The sequence below is a fragment of the Anas platyrhynchos genome, chromosome 4, assembly GCF_047663525.1.
Source record: "Anas platyrhynchos isolate ZD024472 breed Pekin duck chromosome 4, IASCAAS_PekinDuck_T2T, whole genome shotgun sequence".
NCBI classification, from domain to species: Eukaryota; Metazoa; Chordata; class Aves; order Anseriformes; family Anatidae; genus Anas; species Anas platyrhynchos.
This window is the reverse complement of record NC_092590.1, coordinates 17,606,382-17,627,811: the sequence shown is the minus strand read 5'-3', so window position 1 is coordinate 17,627,811 and position 21,430 is coordinate 17,606,382. Positions and strand designations below refer to the sequence as shown.

The 21,430-nt window shown below is 45.5% G+C and overlaps 1 protein-coding gene across 18 annotated transcripts in view; it reads left to right on the top strand.

The window, feature by feature from the left end:
• Positions 1-1,707: 1,707 nt before the first annotated feature.
• Positions 1,708-21,430, top strand: part of EPHA5 (EPH receptor A5) — a 197,284-nt gene continuing 177,561 nt past the window's right edge. For 7 of the 18 annotated variants that reach the window (XM_027455977.3, XM_027455976.3, XM_027455975.3 and 4 more), the window contains exon 1: positions 9,878-10,207. In XM_027455977.3, the coding sequence (XP_027311778.2) occupies positions 10,075-10,207 (133 nt within the window). In that variant the 5' untranslated portion in view covers positions 9,878-10,074. Of the gene's footprint in view, positions 1,852-7,600; positions 7,732-8,959; positions 9,015-9,875; positions 10,208-21,430 lie in introns of those variants that run through there. The other 11 variants (XM_027455986.3, XM_027455985.3, XM_027455978.3 and 8 more) reach the window with 5 other exon arrangements.

Here is a 21,430-nt window from a genome sequence, read left to right as displayed (position 1 = left end):
TTGCTGGCAGCCCATCTTGCTCAGAGTAGTTGTAAACAGTGATGCTGGTATTTTTATTGGCTAATTTTACAAGCTGGCATCTGCTGTCAGCGGCTTCATGTAAACACACTCCTGCCACAGCATCTGTTCTGCTGCATATTGCCCTTACCCTAGCGCTCAAATGGAGCCGGGGAGGGAGTGATCAAGCTCTCTACATTGAAAACTGGGAGCTGAGGATGGGGCTCAGACCTCCTGGAACTAGATCTCTGGAAATAGACTATTTGAGTCAATTCAAGAGCACTTTTCTAAATGGCTTTGAATTCTCCACTACTCACTGTCCAACCCTGCTCACTGCTTGAGCAAACATTTTCTTAATGTGAACTCAGGAAATGTGTGAAGGTGACCAGAACAGCAGACTTCTATTTCGATGGAAGATGAATGTTTTTGTGAACGAAATTTGAGATGACAGGACTGAGTTGTTAGCCAGATGCAATGAAGTTAGATTGATCTTGTGGAAGCCACATACAAAATAGATGGATATGAGCACCAGGAAAGAACAGCCCCCAGTCAAAGTGGAGACAGCTGTGCAAAGAGGTTGGTATATATGTAGAGACAAAATTTTGGTCTCAATGGAGAAGTTAAAAAGCAATTATGATGTGCAGTTTGCCAATGGATTATCAAGCTATGTAAATACAGGGGACTTGACTAATACCAGAGCAAGTCAGTGACAGTGCAGCAAAGTCCTTGATGTCAGACCAAAGAAAGAACAGACCTAGTCAAAAAATTAATAATTGTATTAAATGTAGTATGTTATGAGCTAGTATCACATTTAAGTGACCCTATTCATCTCCTAACACGTGTATCATAAGCATAGTTGCTTTGTTTCAGCGCCCAGTGTATGCAGGACTTCATTCTGTGCTTGTCACCACTAGATTTCCTTCCAGAAGAGGGATGGAAGACAAAGCGATGACAGAAGTTTGCCTTGTTTTACTGAGGGGTGTTCACATTTCTTTTAGAAGTTCATGTAAATTCTTGGATTAATCCTAAAGGGAAAAAATAAATGATTGCAGACTGGAGAGAGCTGCACTGCTTTATAAATATGGTCTAGGAAGCAGGAGTCTTTCCTCCCATATTCAGCAGTACTTGAGTGAGACTTCATGGCTGGCGTAGCTCTCCTGTCAAGATTAGGAGGTTTTTTTTTTCCCTGCTCAGTGTTTTTCTGCCTCTATTGGAAGGAAAGAATACTGAGAAAGTTCCTAATATAAAAATTAAGCATGTTCTGCTTTCCTGGAGACATGGGCAGACATGCACCAGCCTCTCCTCTATCTCTAACATGATTGTGAATGTCTTCCCACTTCCAAATTAGGGGCTAACTCATACCCGGAGGAACCACCTAATTTGTAAGTGCCCAAATCCAGGAGTGGTGATTGTGAAGAGTGTTGATAGGCCAATTTGCTGCAAATGAAATAGGGAGAGCTTGATGTGGGAGAAATGGATTCACAACACCTGCCAGCAACAAGCAGCAGAAAACAAACAAAACCCAGAAGTGTTCACCGCTACCCTGTGCAATGATCAGTCCATTTGCTCAGAATTTTACTAAACGTTTATCCTTGGTGCAGATATTTATGCTGGCCAGGTGTGAATCCAGGTCTCTCCTGGACGCTGATCTGCATCTCTGAGATGAGCTCTGCTTATTTTCTGTATAATCCCCTTTTGCTTAGGGGACTTGCCCAGAAAGGAGGGACTGTGGATTCAATGCTTCCCTCAAAGCGTACAGGGCTTGGCTTGGAATAATTGCATCTTAGTTGGGCCAGAAAGACCAAACATGCAAACGGCTGGTCAACTATATGGGTGATTTTTGGCAAGACAGAGGTAGGTTTGCATCTCCTTCTGACTTGATTCTTCCTTCCTTTGCAAATTCCTTCCTTAATCTTTTATTACTGTGTGGGCAGAGTCATGTTTGTCACTTTTAATACAAGTAAGTTGGCTTGTTCTGTTGGAATGGTTCTGAGCATGTGCAGAAACGATGTGTAGCCCCACAAAAATCTCGTTTGAGAAGGGTTTGGATATTGTGAACATGAAATGGGAGAGGAAGGATGCTTGACTTAAACATACTGCTTGGCATAGTATGATGCATGTCTAAGATGGGGTGTGTTTTGAGGTGGCTATTGTCTGGTGACTAGTTTCTGGACCCCAACAATACGTTGACCAGAAGCTGGACTGAGGTTGAGCATTGAGTTAAACTCTATGTAAATGCCCTGATAATGACTTCTGTCCGCTTTGCTCACTTCATTATTTGCTGCTGTGCGTAGTTTCACTGTGTAAAGGAGCTATGCAATCAGTGCATCTGTAATGGTTTTATTAAAGTTTAAATGTTTATACCAGGCTCAGTATTTCCTGCAGTAAATGTCTTAGGGTGGCTATTGCACTCTGGGTAAAATGTCTATTATGGGCCCTAGACCAGAGACCCATTACAAGTTCACATTACAAAGTATTCTGCTCTAGGCTACAGCTGTAATCTGATTGCCACTCCTTTTTCTACTTGCTGTGCATGTGCCCCCATCTCTTTCACCTCCTGATTGAATGAAATTGTAATCACCTACTCTTCTGTTTAGCTGGGGGCAGAATTAAAGGCAGAAAACAGAGGCAGCCAGAAGTGTCTGGGAGTGTGCACATGGGAAGGCAGAACCTACAGGAGGATGAATTAAGTGGGGATTAAGCAAAGGTGCCAGAGCCAGGATGATCTCAGAAAAGACAGAAAGGGGAATGAAGTTCAGAGAACAAGGAGGAGAAGCTATAAAAGGAGAACTAATTGGTAATGAGCTGCCAGTTCTTATTTATAGCCATCTCATGATGCAGATGGTGTGCTTACACACCAGTACTGTCCAGTACACTGGTAATATTTCAGTGGGAACTGGGAGGAACATGGAGACACTGCCTCCTTGTACAGGGATGAGGTTAGAAAAGCCAAAGTCCAACTAGAATTCAATCTGTCAAGGGACAGATTGTCTCTCTTTACTACTAAGACTGGTTTTCAGGAATCCCAGCTCCTAGAGACTGGGGGAAAGTATGGAACAAGGAGGATGTGCCCTTGGTGGAGAAGAATCAGGTCAGGGAATACTTATACTGGACTTATGTAAATTCATGAGATGTACCCTGAGTGCTGAGGGAACTGGTAGATGTCAATGCAAGGCCACTCAAATTTGGCTTCATTCATTAATGACCTAGATGAGATGGGGCAGGGTGTACCCTCAATGAGTTTCAGCCTCATCCAGGCATAATGCTGACCCTTTAAAGCACATCTTTGTTAGCAGGATTTTACTTGCACCTGAAGGGGATATTGTCAGCTGAGAAAATAGCTTCCTCAGGATCACTCAGGGTACCTGTGTCAGAAGTAAAACATTATCAATGCACCTGGGTCCTGTATCTTGGTTGCAAAGCTAGTTAAGTGTTCCAGCTGTTCTGGTATGGAAGGAGTAGCTTTTCCTAGTAACAAACAGAAGTGTTTGAAAGGCTTGTGTCTTTAAGGCAACTGGACCTTCAAATTGCATGGAAGTTGCATATTAAAGGCTGATGCTTTTTTTTTTTTTACCTTTTTTTTTTTTCCTAAAAAAGAAAAATAAATAAAAACAAACACAGATAAACTTTTTAGTAAGGTTTTTTGTTTGCAACTTTTGGATGGGACAAGGGAAGAAATTAACAGAAAGTTGAGTGGCAATGCATACGTATGCATTCTATGTCACCGGGTGATATTTGTGCCAGGATTTGTTATGTGAGGCAGTCTGTTGCAGAAAGCTGGTCCCAATCCCGCCTTGTTCCTCTGTTATTCAAAACTATTAAATAATGCACGTGCAGGTATACATATATAGTTACACTCGCTAAAGCATTTCTCTGTGAGGAGATGCTAGAGTTTTGCAAGCTAAGTATTTCTGAGTTTGGAACACAGGGTCTACCTAATGGCACAACTTGACACTGCAAAGAAAGGAGAGAAATAAATATGCTCCTGCGTTTTAAAAACAGTTGCAATTAGCTGATGGAAGGGACTCAAAGACTATAGCTGTGATCCAGATGCCATCTCACAAGAACTTAAATGAATGTGTTGGCAGCTGAAATTGCTAAGCATTTCCAAGTGTTTGAGATATGAAGTGACTGACAATGATGTGATTTATTTAGGGAATCATTAGGAGTAGGTTGAAATAGAGAAGTTAGCATCAAACAGCTCTGCTTGGAGGAGGGAGTGAGGTGAGATGAAATGGATTTGCTTCCCTCAAATGACTGGAGAATAGATGCAGTTAGTTGGCCTTAGTGTGGAATACAGGGCAGCAGCTCGAGTTAACAAAACCGGTCTGCCTATGATCAAAGAAATTCAGGGTAGCCATCCAGATTACCCTTAGAGATTAAAGAAGGTATTATTGACCTTATGAAACATAGTTCAGAAAGGAACCGAGTTCTGGATAGCACTGTATGTAGGAGATTAATGTACTGCACTATTAAATGATACATTAATATAGTGATTTTCATCATTATATCCATTATTGTGTTTGTACCTTGAACAAATGTGCATTTAATGAGTGAAGTGCTGAATGTGAACCCTTGAACTACAGTAATGTCCGTATTTGCTAGCATAGATCCTGATCCAAAATGACATGCTGGAAAAGGAAAAGTGAGAATGAAGAGCAAATGGATGCTTTAATGGCTTTTGAGCTCAGTTCAGGTCTGCCACACACCTTCTGTGTGACCTTGAGTGAGTTACTCAAGGGCTGGGTTTTCACAAAGCACTCTAGTGCTTGCAGATGCATCCAAGTCACTTGCCCAAGTTTATGCAGTGCCTACTAAAGCTCCCGTCTGTCTCGAGGAGATAAGCCAGTTCCTCTTCAGATCTGCTGATTCTTATTGATACAAGACTAAGATCATTTCATTAATATTTTAAGGACATTGTCCCTGATCTAGAAGAGGCATAATCAATTCAGTAATCTTTATCTGCATCTTTAACATCTCTTCTGCTTCTGTCTATCTGTACAGGAGTGGTAACACTGCTTTTCCTCGCAGGGGTGGGTCAGAAAGATGGATTCAAGAGCACAAGGTGCTGAGCTATTGCAGTTAGTGGATGCACGCAAATAGCTTACGATGAGAAATGTGGAAGTGAGTCCGTTATTAAATTTATACCGGGCTAACAATGTAATCATATTAGCCTTTGCACTTTCTCCTGTGCTCCACTTTCTACATTAGAATATCTCCATAAATCTATTCAAAGCCATTTCATTTGTTCCCTTTAATGTGTGATGCAAAGAAACACCTCAATACTTGATAAGTAGTGGGTGGGCTGCAAGTGCTGCCAGCTCTATCTGCTGCTATGCTCAGTCCTCAGGTGCGTGTGCTTCTGTGTCTGGCATGGATTATTTTGCTGATCAATCTAATCTAGATTATTAGCCTGTGGAATGATGTATGTTGAGCACCCTGGGCATTTGCTTGACAGTGATTTTAACACCTAGGATCTGGCTCTCTGGGGTCACAGCAGTGCAGCAGTAGAAGGGAGCAGTGACGCAGGATTTGCAAACAGCGGTGTGTGCTGCCAGGTCGAGGGCATTTTATCAGGACCAAAGGCTGCTGATGAAGCGCTCCAAAATGAAATGCCAGGCTGAAATGTCAGGCTTTCTCTAAGCCTTTTATGTCTGAGACAAATATTCACATGTTTTTCCCATGGATTTTCACGGCTTTGGATGTAATTTCAGGCTGTAAATGAAATGAACAGATTTTCCTAAGTGCTCAGTTGCCAGTAGCTCCTGTGTTTTGTGGGGGTGGGAAGAGAGAAATTGGTGCTAAGACCACACAAGTGACTGAGTTTTGAACTTGCAGAGGCAATTTTTTATTTGCCACTTGTTCATTTTCCTTCACACAAATACTGGTGTGCTGGTTAACATCTTTCTTTGCACCAAGGTACGGAGATTTCAGCAGTGACCGAGGGGCACAATCACTGAGATACCTCATCTGGCCAAGGGGTGGCCCACCTGCACTTGATGTTCAACTGTCCCCACTACAGATTTTTCTATGGTCTTCAGGGGCTAACTATTGCTTTCTGCAGTCCTACGTAGGCTGCTGTGGTGTTTCTTGAACACAGCCATTTTGTGTTAAAACTGTAGTTGCAGCCATGGTACCAATCCAAATATATCTGTCTGCTATGCAAAGCTGCTTTCTGCTCCCAGACTGCTCTTGCTTTTAACAAGCGTTAAGTTTTTTTGCATAGAAGGTATGTCTTCTGTTTAAAGGGGCTTGTGGGGGAAAAAAACGTGATGACTAAATTTCATGAGGGTATTCATGAAAGGTGTCATCTTCTTTGATTCGTTTGGAAAAAAGACTTTTCAAAGGAATATGGAAATGACTATATTCCAGACTAATTAAACGATTTGTTGCAATAGAGTAGGGCTTCTATTCCATTAATGCAATGAAGACATGGCTTCAGTGGGACTGTTTATACTGAAAGTATGAAATTAAGTCTCTTCTCAGACAATGGCTCTACTGAATATGGAGATGCAGTAAGTATTTTACCACTACACTTTAACAAAGGATAATGATACAAGGAATGTATTTGGTTGGCAGCTGTGGGTTCCTGATATAATCTGAAGGATAAACTTGTTTATTGTTTCAGAGTGTCCTGTTGATGATAGGGTAAATGGCATGCCAATGAAATGAATCGGCAATGCAGAATTAGAAGCTGGTCAGAACATGGAGATGATGTGAAAGAAACTACATATGTGGTAGGGAAATGAAATTGAACATGGAAAAATGAGCTTTTGCATATCTGAGGGAAACAATCAGAAATGCAATACTGCAAAAGATGTCTGGCTTAAAAAATAGTTTAAAATATGTGTAATAGCTGACAGGAAATTAGGTATGAAGTGGCAAGGTACATGGGGCAAAGCTGTCATTTTCAGACATTATACACAAAACCATTTTAGAGCTAGTTGCTTATTATGGCTTTAGTATGATTGCACTTCTGGGCAAACTGTTATGAAAGATGTTGGGAAAACTGGAGGGAATTTGGAGTATAACAGTATTACTAACACTCTATAAGAATGATTCATGAGAAAAATGTAAATGATGAAATAGAGACCTTAGCTAAGCAATGATTAAGAGGGTACACTGTTTGCAAAAGTGAAAAGGCAGAAATGTTGGGGGCAGAAATGAATTAATGAGATGTAGGAAGAGCAACTTGAAATTAATACAAAATATAGGTTGGATGTGGGGAGAAATGGCACGAGCCCGAAATTGACTAGTTTCAGGAATAGTTTGAGATCCACGCCTTGAGATTCTTATAGTGATTTTATTCAACGAAATAAAAGATGTACCCTTTGGTGGAAGATAGTGAGGGATACTATGCCCAGCTCCTTTCTGATTGCCCATCTCTTCTGGTGCCTGAACTCCGAGGAACAATGGACCACTTCCCTCTGGTGGGGAACTGCTGAGGAAGATGCTTAGAAACTAGAAATGTGCAGCATTTCAGCCTCACCATTTTGCTGTTGTGGCTGAGCTAGTAGAATGGGGCACGCACTCACCGTAGGCTGCTGACAGAAGGCTACCAGAAATGCTGCAGCGCTTTGCTAAAATCTGTCCTCTGTTTCAGGACCCACTGGTGCATTGGAAGGGCAAAAGGCAGGAGAGGATTGCCTGCTGTAGGTGACTAAGAAGAGTCATGGAAAAAATGAAAGGATGTTTGTGGAAGACTGAGCTCCACCAAACACAATCCACGAGATAGTACGTAAAGTTGCAAAAGTTTCCACTTGGGAATGAGGCAATCACTTTATAACGCTGTATTTTATTTTATTTTTTTTAGCAGTACTCAATCTCAACCTGGGAAATGAGGTTGAGACACTCTTCCTGTGCCACCGGAAGGATGAAAAACAAACCACATATCTTGGAATAAGAGCTGGTTTCCTGCAGAATAATAATATTAAAAAATGGCAGCGATGCTGAAACCTAGAACAAGGTGGCTGTTCTTAAATAGGTTATGAATCATATGAAGCTCATCTCAGTGTTTCCTAGAAAATTAAAATGTCACATATCATCTGAAATGCCTCTGAATTACAAGCCTGCTAGTCCAAACAGCAGTTAACAACTGTCAAACAGCAGCTGAAAATGGGGAGCAAACAAGTTTGCCACATAAAATTATGATTTAAAAAAAAAAAAAAACAACTTGTCTTGCCCCTCAATTGGCAGAAGCTCCCATCAAGTTTGGCTTTTTTTTTTTTTTTTTTTTTCCTTTGCCATCTGATCCTGTTGAATATGCTAGCAAGATGCTGTTTCTAAGGACATTTTCCTCCTTTTTTTGTGATTTCTGGGTGTGGTGTGGGGGTAAAACTTACCAGTGCTTCTTCGTGCCCTAGATGTGAGTATTCCACACGGAGCTATTCCCATCCGAAATCTGATGCAGGTCTGGGGTTGGATGTGCCTTGTCATGGCAATTTATCCCAGCTGAGGATCTGGCCATGCAGCTTTTGCCATTAGACTCCTTCCAGCATTACCTTCGTCCTTTTGAACTACAGTTTAGTGGAATACTTGAATAGCGAAGATCTGATTCACTGCTGTAAACAGATGCATGCCATGCATTTCGTTTGGCTGGCAGCTTCAGCTATGCGCTTCATGTTGTAAAGCAAAGCCCCTTCCTTGTCCTCCTGGTGGCAGTAAAAATGTTGAATAACTTGTGATGCACAGAATCCTCTTGCATCAGGAGCAAATGCTGTAGAAAATAACATGCATAATACAGTCCAGGACTATGTTTATATTTTGGCAATAGCTGAGGTTTGTATATGGTGCTAGGGCCAAGAGGAAAAAGTGAGCGTTGCCATCGTAGAGAGCTCTGTGTGATCGGAAGTTCCTGGTTAAAGACAGGACATGGAAAACCGGGCATTTCGTTCTCCTTTTAATACTGTCTTTGTTTAGGGGTTTCATAATGTAATTTGCATTTTTTTAAATTTTTTTTCAGTCCTGAACCTGAAACTTGCCTCGTGGGGGGAGCCTTGCTCAGGATACCTTTGCAGGTACTCAGTCTTCACTTACTGCCTTTCTAATATGAACAAAATCTTGGTGCTGGGGAAACGAAAAAGTCTCTAACTTTGCTAGGGCCAGCATGGACTTGTAAATGCTGCGATTTGGACAACGCTGGCCTAGCTGAAATGCAGGAGCTGAGGCAGGGCAGTGGTGGAGGTACTTTGACATGTGTTACCTATCCACGCCACAGTGAAATGGAGGAGGTCACCCCTTAACTTCACTGCTTGTGCAGGTTCAATTTGGTCTTCATTCACTTATCTGGAGGCAAGTCTCCTCGAGGGCTCATGGCTCCAGTGAGGAACTGAATAAACATCAATTTCTGATTATTTATTTTTTTGAGGAGGATGAGGCGAGAGTGACAACCAGGGCTCTGCTGAGCAAAACCCTGTGACAACTTTTCCCCAAAACCACGCAGGATTACAGCCGTGCTCCGATGGCAGCAGCACACACACCTGCAGCTCCTCTTCGGCCTGTCAGCTGGGCACCGGCTTCACCACAAAGTTGGCGGTGCTTGTGCTTCTCCTGCGTGGGGACAACCACAGCTGTGGGGACAACCCTAAAATCGCAGCCTCCCCGCTTCTGTGGGGCGAGGAGTGCGACCCCCCAGTGTGCCTGAGGCCGGCTGCACCCCTTGAGGCTGTGGTGTGGGATCTCAGGGAGACGTGTGGGGGGACACACACCAACCCCGCGCCCCTTTGGGGCAGCCCGGGCCGGGCGCAGGCAGCGTGGCCGCCATTTCAGGGCCCCCCTCAGGGCGGTGGCGGCGGGGTCCGCCCCGTCAGGGGCGGCTCCGCGGCTGTGGCTGTGGCGGCGGCGGCTCGGGGCCGCCTCCCCCGTCCCCGCCCCCGGTTCCCTTCCCCAGTCGCGGCGGCGGCGGCTGGACGGGAGCGGAGCGGAGCCGAGCCGCGCTGCCAGCCCGCCCCGTCCCATCCCGACCCGAGCTGGGGCAGCGCCGGGGAGGGAGGGGAAGGGGTCGGGGTGGTGCTGGTGGTGGTGGTGGGGTGGGGGAGAAGCACCCGCGGCCCCATGCGCTGAGTGAGGGGCTGCGGGATGGGGCTGCGGGGCGGTGGCGGCTGGGCTGGCCGCTCTGGGGCGCCGGCTCCCGGCTGGACGTGCCTGCTGCTGCTGCTGCTGCTGCTGTGTGCAGCGCTCCGGAGCCTGCTGGCCAGCCCCGGCAGCGAGGGTGAGCGGGGCAGGGCCGTCGGGGGTGGAGGGGGGTGATGGTGGTGGTGGTGTGTGTGTGTTTTTGTAGGGCTGCAGCTGCTGGGGTTTGTTTTTGGGGGGCTTGCAGGGGTGTCTCGGTGAGGTTCGGAGGGTTTGGGGGCTGCGGTGCGCGCCCTCGGTGCGTTCAGAGCTGGGGATGGTGGTGGGGAGACAGCGGGCACAAGCGTGTGATCGGCTGCCCTGCCTGGCACGGCCACTGCCAGGCTTCCAAATGGGACTTTTCTCCTTCCTTTCTACCAGGTTTGGGCACTGCATGAGTCTTTACAACATAAATATTTCGTGTTCACGGCAGGCTGCGAGGTGGAAGCGGTGGACGGGGAAGTTGAGCATCCTGAAGGGATGCCGCTTGCTCGTCGCAGGCTGGTGTCTTTTTTTTTCTTTTTTTTTTCTGTAATTATTTGTGAAACTCCTTCAGAGGGTGGACGTGCGCAGGACAACGCTGGCCAGAGCCTCGGCGATGTGGCTGGCGGTGAGCAGCGAGCTGCGATGTGTTTCGGGGAGCGCGAACGATGCGGGTCGCGGCTTCCCAAAAGTAAAGGGAGGGGAAGATGCCGCTCTGCTGCCTGCGGAGATGCCGAGTGGTTGGGAACCACACTGGCAGGAATGGGAATGGCTTTGGCTTCGCCTCGGTTTGAGGTAGAGGTGGGCCCGATCCTTCTGCCCCCATGTGGTTTTTGGGTGATTTCACCCCTGGGAGCGATGGCCCAGGAGGCTGCTTGTGGCAGGCGCTTCCCATCGCTCGCCTCCCTCTTCCCCATCCTGCACCTTCCCCTGCTCCCCAACGCGGTGCCGAGGGGCTGAGGGATGCTCAGGGCCCCGTTTCGGGCATCTTTTTCATTTTTTTGGAAAATGCAGATGGTGCTGCCCAAGTCAGCGGGACCGTTCCCCGAGTGCAGAGGTGCCTCTGCGCTAGCGGGCAGGCGGCGTGCATAGGAAGCAGGGCTGGAAACGATTAATGAAACTGCTGAGCAAACTGGCTCAGTGGCATCTTTACAGGGAGGTTGCGGGGGAACGTTTCAGCGATGATTAGCAGCGTGAGCGTTTGCTTCACGGTCTCTCTCCTCCTGCTTCTCTGACTGCCGCTCTCTAATTTCTGTCTCTTCAGTAAATGCAAAGCTAAAAACCCTGCTGGTGGTGGTGGTGGGGGGGGTCTGACTGTGGACCTGAACTTGCTCGATAACTGCTGTCCTTTGCTGCTAGGAGATTTATTTGTAAACAAGCATTATTTGACAAGTGCTTCTCGCAGCATGTCTCCTTTGCCAATTACAACCGAGCGGCTCTGCTTCTGGGAACGGCTCACCCTGCAGTGTGTGAATCCGACTGCATGAGAGAGAAACCTCAGACGCTGAAGCCAGCCCGCCTCGCCGTCTGCCGCTGCCGCTTGTCACTGATTTGGGTTTGAAAAGTTCAAACCTGGGCTGCTTTCAGGTCCCGTAGAGAGAGAGCCTCCCCTGGGGTCAGTTGTCACATTCAGCTGGTCGGAAACTTTACTTGTGCTTGGATGGAGGGAGCCGTCTCAGAGCTGTGAATGCTTTTAAAAGTTGCTTGTCTTGGTTTTCCTGGGTCTCGTTGTGTGCCCTCACCTTACTCGCCGTGGTTAAAAAACACCTGGCTGATAACTTGTGCTGTATTGGTACCTAACACATGTAGTTGCATAGAGGATGGTAAATTCTCATAATTACTATTTTCTTACGCTCTGTGTCACGTTTATTTCTCTAAATCTTACTGTAATACGCAGTGATGTTGTAGGATAAGATACGTGCCATTAACAATTCACAGTGCCTGAATTTCTGTTTTACCCTCTAGTGGAGAGAGACTTAGGGGAAAGCACTCTAAAAAATCTAGGTTAAGATTTGGAGGGGAGGAAAGTAAATTCAGTGTTTGGGTTCCGTAGCATGGAAATAGCTTTTGAAAAGCACAGCTGAGTTTCTGAAGCTTCTGCCATTTTTATGGGGAAGTATCGAGTGCCTAGCCTATATTGTAAATGTTAGATATCTCCAGTTATAGATTTTAGAATATACATTGGGGAAACTGAATTGAATTTCTGCCAGGTTTCTCTATGAAAGGGAAATAAAAGCAATTTTTATTTCAGTTGCCTTTTCTCAGGCTATGTATCAAAAGCAAAATATGCCTTGAAGGATGAATGCTCAGTGCTATTTCATGTTCCAGGTATTGTTTAGCCGTTATTTGTAACTCTTCAGCAGAGTTCATTCATTGGAATCAGAGTTTTCCTTCTTCTCTTTGACTGTATTTTTTTTTTTTTTACTTTTTTTTTTTTTCAAATTCAGAAATTTGTCACCATGAAAATATTCCAAATTATACCATGAGAATACTGCAGAATTTTGAAACACCAGGATTTCACGAGGGGTTTGTTACTTTCAAATGCATCACCTATGAAAATGTGCAGGGAACTGCTGCCCTCCAGTTACCATCGCGTTTGATCAAATGTTTCCTTGCAGAAATAAAATGCGTTTGGGTGTTGTGATAACAATCAGAAATACATTGCTTCCCCCCTCCCCGTCTGAAGCACTGTTGATACTGCAATTACCTGAGCTGTATATTTATGGGAGCCTTGTAATTTTGAAGTGACAGTGGGTAAACCCGAATAGATTTCCTGTGTGGGCTGTATCTCTTATTTTATTTTTTTTTTCTGCTGGCAGCAACTTCTGACCTGTCACAGGCACAAGAGACAGCCCTGGAATATCCGAATGGGTTTCCTGCACCTCCTTTGGTTTAAAAATGCACGTTTTAAATCATTCTGCTGGAAGTGCCAGGGCTTGGGAAGTGGCTTTTGTATATTATTTAGGCAAAACACAGAATGAACGGAGGAATTGTCTAAAGACCCCTAGCACCAGCCCCAACTTCAGCGTGATTTGTTACATGTCGCCCATGGGTTTGGATTGGTTTGGAAATCACCCAGATGACCTTAGAAAGTGTCATGTGGGCAAATTTTTAAAAGGATGGAGTACATTTTTAAAAGAACGGGATACATTGCATCTTCTGATTTCTTGTAGCAGAGTAGCTCAAAAACATGCCAGCGTAATTGTCATTAAATAAAAAGGAATATTTAATTTCAGGGCTTTTGAGGAGGCAGCACTGTTCCAACAGGGTATATTGTGAAAGCAGATGAAAAGAAATATGGTTTGAAATACTGGCTGTGACTTAGACAAAGGTGAGGAAGGCAAAGCCAATGTGACTTTGTAATATGTGTTGCATTTGTTTCAGGGACTTGAGCTGAAGAATAGCCTTCTGCTCCTCAGCTCCTGCATTCAATCCTCCTCCTCTGAATTCTTGTGGGAATTTTTGAAGCTCGGTTTGTCTTCATGTATCATTTTTAATTTGAATAAATGAATACAATTAAAGGGGTGGGTCTGGTACAGGCAAACATAGAGGAAGGTTATAATTTGCAGATTATTCATGGTGGAGCATGGAACGAGCCTCCATGTTTTAAGGATGTTGACTCAAGCGTGCTTTGTTTTGGGGCAATGTCTCATTTCTATCATGGAACACCACACAAATGCCTATTTAGGTATAACAATGTTGATTGTTAAAGATGAATGAAGTCCCTTTCCAAGGAGGATTTCACGTGTTTGGTAGAAGTAGGTGTGAAGATACTCCTCTTCCTTTTCCTATCAGTCTATTTCAATCATCCTAATGCTTTGGGTAGAAATAAATATGAGACATTTCTTATGTTTCTCCTACTGGCTTGGCTTCGTGTGCTTCAACTATTGTATTTTTTGTGATTCTGTAGGTCCTGAGTGCTGCTAGCAAGCAGGTATGTTGAGTATGCAGAATTGTTCATCTTGGAAGCATTTCAACCCATCAGCAGTGCTTTATAAGGACTTTTTGAGGAGGGATTTGTTCTTTTTGTGTATTGGAACCATCCCCTATACACTTACCGTAACGTCAGTGTGTAGCCTTGGTGCTGTGCACCTATTTTACTCATAGGAGTAATCCCATTAACTTTCAAATTTACTGCAGTGGAATTACTGGAATGAGGAGGGACAGCTCATGTCTAATGGTCTTTTTGGGATCAGGCTGATGTGATGTATGCCTTTTCAAGAGGTTCAGAATGGCTCTGTCATGATTTTATAATGGGAACTGCTATCCTTTTGACAGTAAAAACAGCATTTGAAACGCAGCACTTTCTAGTACATGACTAAAAGCATTGCTGCCTAATGACACATGTTGAAAAAAAGGGAAATAAACAATAGCAAAAATTGACTTCAATATAGTACCTATTTCTTTTTGAGGCATATTTTAAAAAATGTAATAAATAGCGGAAAACAAGCAAACTGTCTTAAACGGAGCCACTGACAGACCGTCAGCTTATAGCATGGTAAATGTTTGACACCATAATTTGATGTATAAAGCAGCTATTTGCAAATCAATTTACAGATGGATAAACTGACAGGTACCATGGGGGAAGGAGAACAGCTAGTGGGCTTGTCTGACAGCTTCTTCCCCCTCCTCCGTGATCTCTCCCACAGTTACCTAACGCTTTTGGCTCCAACGCGCCGTCCATCTCCACGTCTGCTCTTCTGTTGCTGTGAAATAAGAAAGCAAGATCTCACCCGTAACGAAATGTGTACTTACTGCAAACAAACAATGCGTTTTGTAGCAAGCCATGAGAGGGAAGGTAGGAGCAGGATTTCGTCAAATCTTCCAGAAGTTGCAGAGCCAGGGCAGTTCGTTACATGGTGCCTCGCTCTCTGATCTAGCTGCTTTATTGTCCTGAGGATTTCCATGTTGCCTCTGCAGAAATCCTTGTTTCTGTCATGTGCTGAGCCACAGAGGAGTCCCCAGCCCGAGAAGGAGCAGCAGGAATCCCTCAGCTGAGCAGTGGTGCTGGATGCTGTTGTATTTGGGGTCTGGATTGGAAGTGGGGCTGCTGGACTCCCCAGGTCATATGGCTTGGAGTCGAAAGCAAGCTTTTAGCAAGTGCTCCATTGTTTTGGTGAATAGAGGTGAGCTTTAGCCATGGCTAAGGGATGTCAGAAAATTGAGACCCTGCCTGGAAAGAAGAAAGCAATTATTTATTTTTTTTCCAAGGGAGAAAGGGATGTTTAAAAAAAAAAAAAAAGAGGCACAAACTTCATTTTGGTAGAAGTAGTGAATTTCTGTTATCAAGTGCTCACTTCTGTGGAAGACATTTCATGCAGCTTTTCAGTGGGTGCTCAGGCTGCTATCCATTAAGAAGGCTTCAAAAAGAAGTAGAAAAAAACCTTTGTGCTTATAGTAAAACATCTAAACATAGAACTGAAATTTCTGTCAAGGGCGCCTTCCTCGCAGACCATAAGGATTAGTGAGCTGTGGGGCCTGAGTTCAGCCTGAGTGAGCTGGCACTGGAAATATTTCTTTACTCAGTATTGATAAATACAGAAAAAAATAATGTTAAGAAGTTAATGACTGTGCTGGAATGAGCAATTTTTTCAATTTTTTGCAAAACTCATTTTCTTTGATCGCTTTAGTAAAATTGCTGTGTATTTTAAATTAGCATTCATTTTTTCTTTGAAAATACATTTTGTACTTAAGATGTCTCTTTTTTTTGGCACGAACAGAGCTGAGAGATGAATTGCCCTCTGCTCGCATCGTGCATGTCCCTCACCTCCTCTCTGGCTGGCAGGACACGGAGGTGACAGGTTTTGTTCAAGTACAGCCCTTTGGTGCTCCAGCAGCTTTTCCAGCCAGCTGTATCGGCAGACTCGAGCACCGGCTCTCGGCAGCTGAGGTCCATAGGGATTTGTTACCCTTTTAGTTGTCTTTTTGACCTATTATTCTCTTTTACAGTCTCAGCTCTGGTATTTGCTGTGGCTTTGGCCGGTGCGGTCTCTGAGTCTCTCCGAAGGCTTAATGCGCTTATCCCGGTGGAGGTAGGAAGCAATTATCCCTCTCTCCTGCGAGGAAGCTGGTCAGGAGGGGACAGGAGCACGGCCTTGCAGCACTCGACTTCTGGGTTCAGGAGGGGTCGTGGGGTGGCTGCTTGCAGAGGGCTGATGGCTTGTTGCCTGCTGTGGCTGAGGGTGCTGTGCTGTGTGTGTGAGCACAGCCGTCCTGCCTCTGCTCTTTGGAAACAGGACTAAATGTGCTTTGGGACAGAAAAAGCATGTTGGGGCTTCAGCACATCCCGTGGCAGTCTTGCTGGGGATGCTGTGATGGTATTTGAGTCGTGCAGGAGGTCTGCGAGGAGGACTTTGAGCAGGTTGAGCTGCTCAGGTGGCCAGGAGCTGGCTGGATGGGACAGCTCTCCTGGAGGAGGTGAGGTAGCACGTAGTGTCATGGGGAACACCTCTGTGAGCAGGCCTGGCAGCTCTGAAGGTGATGGGGTAACTCCTGTCCCTGTTCTTCCCTTCCTCAAGCTCCTGAGCATCCTCAGGGTTGAGGTTGTGTGCTCCTGGGCAGAGCAAGCTGTGCCTGGGGGTGTGCGTGGAGAGGAAACAGGCTTACTCAGGGAGGTTAAGAGCTAGGTTTAGGAGGCCAAGCAGGTATTTTCAGATGTGCAGTGTGGGATTCAGGCATGTAAATCCCTTGGGATTTACCCTAGGTCACCCAGGGAGCCTGTAGAAGAGAAAGCAGGACCCTGGGGTTGCAGGATTTTGTGCCAGCTGCTACACTGAGGTGTGGTGGGCAGCACCAAAGTGTTTTGTGAAATGTGAACTCCTAGGTTCTCTAATTCAGATCCCTTACTGTAAGGAGAAATTCAGAACAAGTTTGAACTTTGTAGCCCCCTGAGGGGGTAGAGAAACATTTGGGAGTAAATTAATTATTCAGGATCAGTAATGTGCATTTCAGGATGTTTCTGGGTGGACTTCTGTCAGTTTCTGACTGCTTTGCATGTGCCAAAACGGTGAAACTACTTGAAATTATCTGCATATTTGCCTTTAAGTTAATTTCTCCAGAATCTAGTCATTTCGGTTTATCCACCTTCGCTCTGCTAATGCTCAAACACAGTTTCTTCCCAAAATGTGTTGGCAGCGTGCTCTTCCCACTAGCAGCCTCTACCCTCTTCTGAAGCACAAGGGATAGACTGTCAGCCCCCTGAAAAGCCAATAGATCATCTTAAACATTTTTTTGCTCCCGAATGCTATCTAAGCATTATGTCAGTTCCCTTTTTTCTACTTGAGCGAACTCAGTGGCAGCAGAGTAGTCATTATTGTCAACAGGAAGGCTTTATTGGTGCCGGACAGTGAGGTCTTGCAAGTCCACTGGTAGTGAAAGCTGACAGCCTTGACAACTCTGGATGTGCCTGGTGAGTTTCTTTCCCTTTGCTGAGTTTAGTTATAAGTGTAACAGGATTGATGCCTGTGCCTTGGAGGACCCCTTTTGAGGACGGAGCTCAGACTGCTTTTAGCTGGTGGCGAGCTGATTTAGGGATGAACACGAGGGCACGTTTCAGCGCTGCCAGCAGGTGGTTTGACTGCACTGGGAATCTGCTGGGATTTTAGGCCTTCATCTGTGTGCTTAATAAGGTGCTTGCTTTAAGGAGGGTCTCAGGGAAACTGGTTGTGTCCTTCAGCCACTTGCAGATACCTTGGGAGTGGCTGGAGACCTAGGGTCTGCAGGCAACACTGGTGTTTTCTTGCCACGAGTGTGGCAAACTATACTGGAAGTTTCCAGGCACTTTGGAGTCAAATAAATAATCTTTCTGACCACTTCTGTTAAGTATGGTGGGTGGAATAAACGACTGCCTCTTGTCTTGAGAGCAAATCCTTGAAAGGGGAAAAAAATGGTACTTTTCTGTTTGTTTTACTGGGCCCAGTCATGAAGTGAGCCTCTGGTCCCACACCCAGGTGCTATGGCCAGTGTTGTGCCTGTGGAAAAAATGCAGCCAACCCAAAGAGCTTTGACCAAGGGCAGTCTTGCCCCCCTTGTAAACAGTATGTTCAAACAGAAATTACAGGCGTGATGCAAAAAAAAAAAAAAAAGGGATAAAATTTCCTGGCCAGTGTTATGATTGCAGTTGTCCATCTGGCCTTGAAAACCTACGGATCTGCGATGCAGATTCCAGCATTTTGGCACTTGCTATAAAAGGGAATCATGAGAAAACTAAAAGCAGAACGAAGCCAACATAATAAAATATAAATCTGCAGTTAATATTAGTTTGCGAGTTCATTAAGTAGTGTATTTTTTCTTCCTCCAGTGGGCTATAAATAATAGGTACTGCTACAGCTTGCACTCCACTCTAGCTTGGTTTCCACTGATGGAAATGTTTCCGAGGCTCTTGCCTGCTTATTTTTTTGGTCTCAACTCAGTGTAGCTAATTAATACAAAACATCTGCTTCCTGATGGCTTTGATTTCTTTCAGGAGTTTTATTTCTTCATTTGTTTTTGCTTTCTCGGATTATTTTTGACTTGTCACTTGTTGGAGTGCCTTGGATTTATACTTTTTGAAGAAATACTTGGCACAACAGGGAAAACAGTTGGGAAATGAATGGCAACAACACCGCGATAAAAGCGGCGAAGATTGATGAAGCAGAAAAACTTTGACTCATGATGATGGAGAGTCCTTTGCAGTTGGCGTGCCTTGGTAGTGCTGTGGACTCCAGGAGCACGGGAGGAAGGCCGGGGAGGTACGCAGCAGGAGGAGAAAGCAGCTCAGGCAGAAGTGATGTGTTTGGCAGCCGTGCCCCCTGCGTTGGGCTCAGGGAGAAAGGAGAGCAGAGGCAGCAGGCTGGGTGGGAAGGCTGCGATGCCTGGAGGGCTGTGCAGAGGAGGCCAGGAGCTGCAGGATGCAGGAGCCTGGAGGATGCAGGAGCCACTCACTGGATTCACACCTTTTTTCCTGCAGGAGTTCAGACCCAGGTTACTGAAAACAGGGCTTGGATTCCTGTTGAATTAATAACAAATGTATTAAAGTGGTGTTTTGTTTCAGCTTCTTAAAACAAAAACATTTTCATTCAAGTGTCTTTCTTCAGGAACGTGCGAGATATGAAATGATGCGATGTTTTGAAATATTTATTCAGGCTCTACGTGAAGGTTTCTTCACTCCTGTTCATGTTGTGATGGGGTATTGATTTGGTCAAAGATACTTTTTTCCTCTTATTTTAGTTTTATTTCAGTGAAATAATAAAAAAAGTTCCATATGGATTTATGGCATCCTGATGTAAAATCCATCAGTTCATGCTGTCTTGACCATTCTGCCTGTTCTGGAGTGATTTGGCATGAATAACTTCACTAGGGTATGCCTCGTGGTTAACTTTGGCTTGCAAATGGTGCTGATGTATAAGGATTTACTGGAAATCAGCTCAAAGACTGTCGCAGCCCAGAAGGATCGAGTCCTTGGTGTGCCTGCGGAGACTTTTCCCCAGGTTGAGCCATGAACGTTTTCCTGGTGGATCCTTGGATGCCAGCATGGCCTGAGGATGTGTGGCTGGCAGGATCACGAGCACTTTTCTCCTGGTGGTTGGGGGATTTTTGTTTTCCAGGTTGTTTCCTTTCCCTGCCTGAAACTGGAGCAGAGGAATTGCAGCTCCTTGGGCTGATCCAGAGCCAGAGGAGCCCTTCCACTGAGGTGCTGTGACCAGAAGTCCATGAACTGGTGGCCACAACTCCAGCCGTGGTGCTGTCGAGGTAGACCTGCCCTGCTTTCGGCTGTGTAATCTGCTGCTGTCACGTGGCTCCGTGTCTTGGGTGGCAGCACCAGCTGGGACGCTGCGCCGTGTGGGCAGATGCGTTGGCTGAGGTCAGCGCTGAATGCTGTCGGCTCTGGCATTTCGTGTGCTTCCTCCCAGCCACAGTCCTCGTGTCGTCATGGTGAAGCTGCTAAATGCCTGTGGTATGAGTGCGACGAGGACATGTGAGTAAAAAGTCAGGTCCAATCGCCTGCTAGGGATCCGTGAGTGAAGAAACGCTGTTAATTCACCAGCTAGAGTTCAGGGCAAAGGTTTAGCTCGCTTCTGGTTTTATTCCAACTTGATTGCTCACCCGTAGTAAGCAGCCTGTCTGAGAACAAGAGTGTATGCAAATTCCCCTGGCTATTATTCTGTATTAAAAAAAAAAAAAAAAGGGAAGAAGAAAAAAAGGCTGTGGTATGACTTTAGACTTAATCATCATTTATCCTACCCTGAAGGCATGGAAGTTAATGATGATATAGATCTGTGCGGTTTTGTGTTCCCCTTGACTGAGCATTAGAAATAATTAGGGCTTGTGGGATGGATGCACTGCCGGTAGAGATGAGCAAAAAACATTTTTTGAATGTATGCATGTGGCTCCTGCAAGCGCTCTGGCAGAGATACAGGTGCTAAGTGTGCTTATGGGCTCTGAGGTTTCTCGCTCGTTCAGACACGTCTTGCTGATGCCAAGGAGAGAGGAAGTGGGAATAAATGAGTTCTGCTATTCTGGAGGTTTTTAAGGTTATGGGGCAGGCAGAGCCACTGGCAGTTTCTGGAGAGACTTCTTCAGTGGGATGAGCTTGCCTGCATCCCCAGGGCTGCTGGGTACAGCTTTGGGTTATGCCTGTGGGGTATCTGTAGCACTGGGGCTGGCCCAGGGCTCCTGAGCTGTGCAGGAGCTGGCGTCGGACCTCCAAAAATACATAAACCTGAAGCATGTAGCTGGAGGTTTTCCTGAGCTACCACCTCCTGTGGTCAGCTATTAGACAGCCATGGCCAAGTGTGTGCTGCTGGTCTCAGGTTTGATGGGGAAGAACTGTTTCTGCTGTTCCTGAGACCCCCGAATCTTTTTTTCTTCTTTTTTTGAGTGAAACCAGAGAGATTCAGCTTTTTTACTTTTTTATTCCGGCGCAGAACAGCTTCCCAGGCAGCCATATGGTAAGCAGTGCAAGCATCTCGTTGTGATGGCAGCAGCTCTTCTATAAATCCTCTGCTAAAGCAGGGCCTTCCACGTGGTAGCTATGTGCTTGGCTACCATTTGCCTGCTGTTTCTCTCCCAGTCTGGCCAGTCTGCAGTTTTTAAGGGAAAACCAGTTCAGCAGCAGCAAGGTTTCCAGCAGCGTTGTCCCTCCTGTGCGTGGAGCTGCCGCAGCATCGGAGCAGGGTCACCAGGGCTCCAGCCTGGTGCCTGGCCAAATTGGGGTGGATTTGGGAGCTGGCAGTACTGTGAGGGAATCGAGGGTTTGCCAGAGATGGCTGGGTGGGGTGCTGATGGGGAAAAGGCAGCTGCCTCGTACCTGGATGGAGCAGCGGTGATTTGTTTGTTTGTACGGGGAATTTGGGGGATTCTG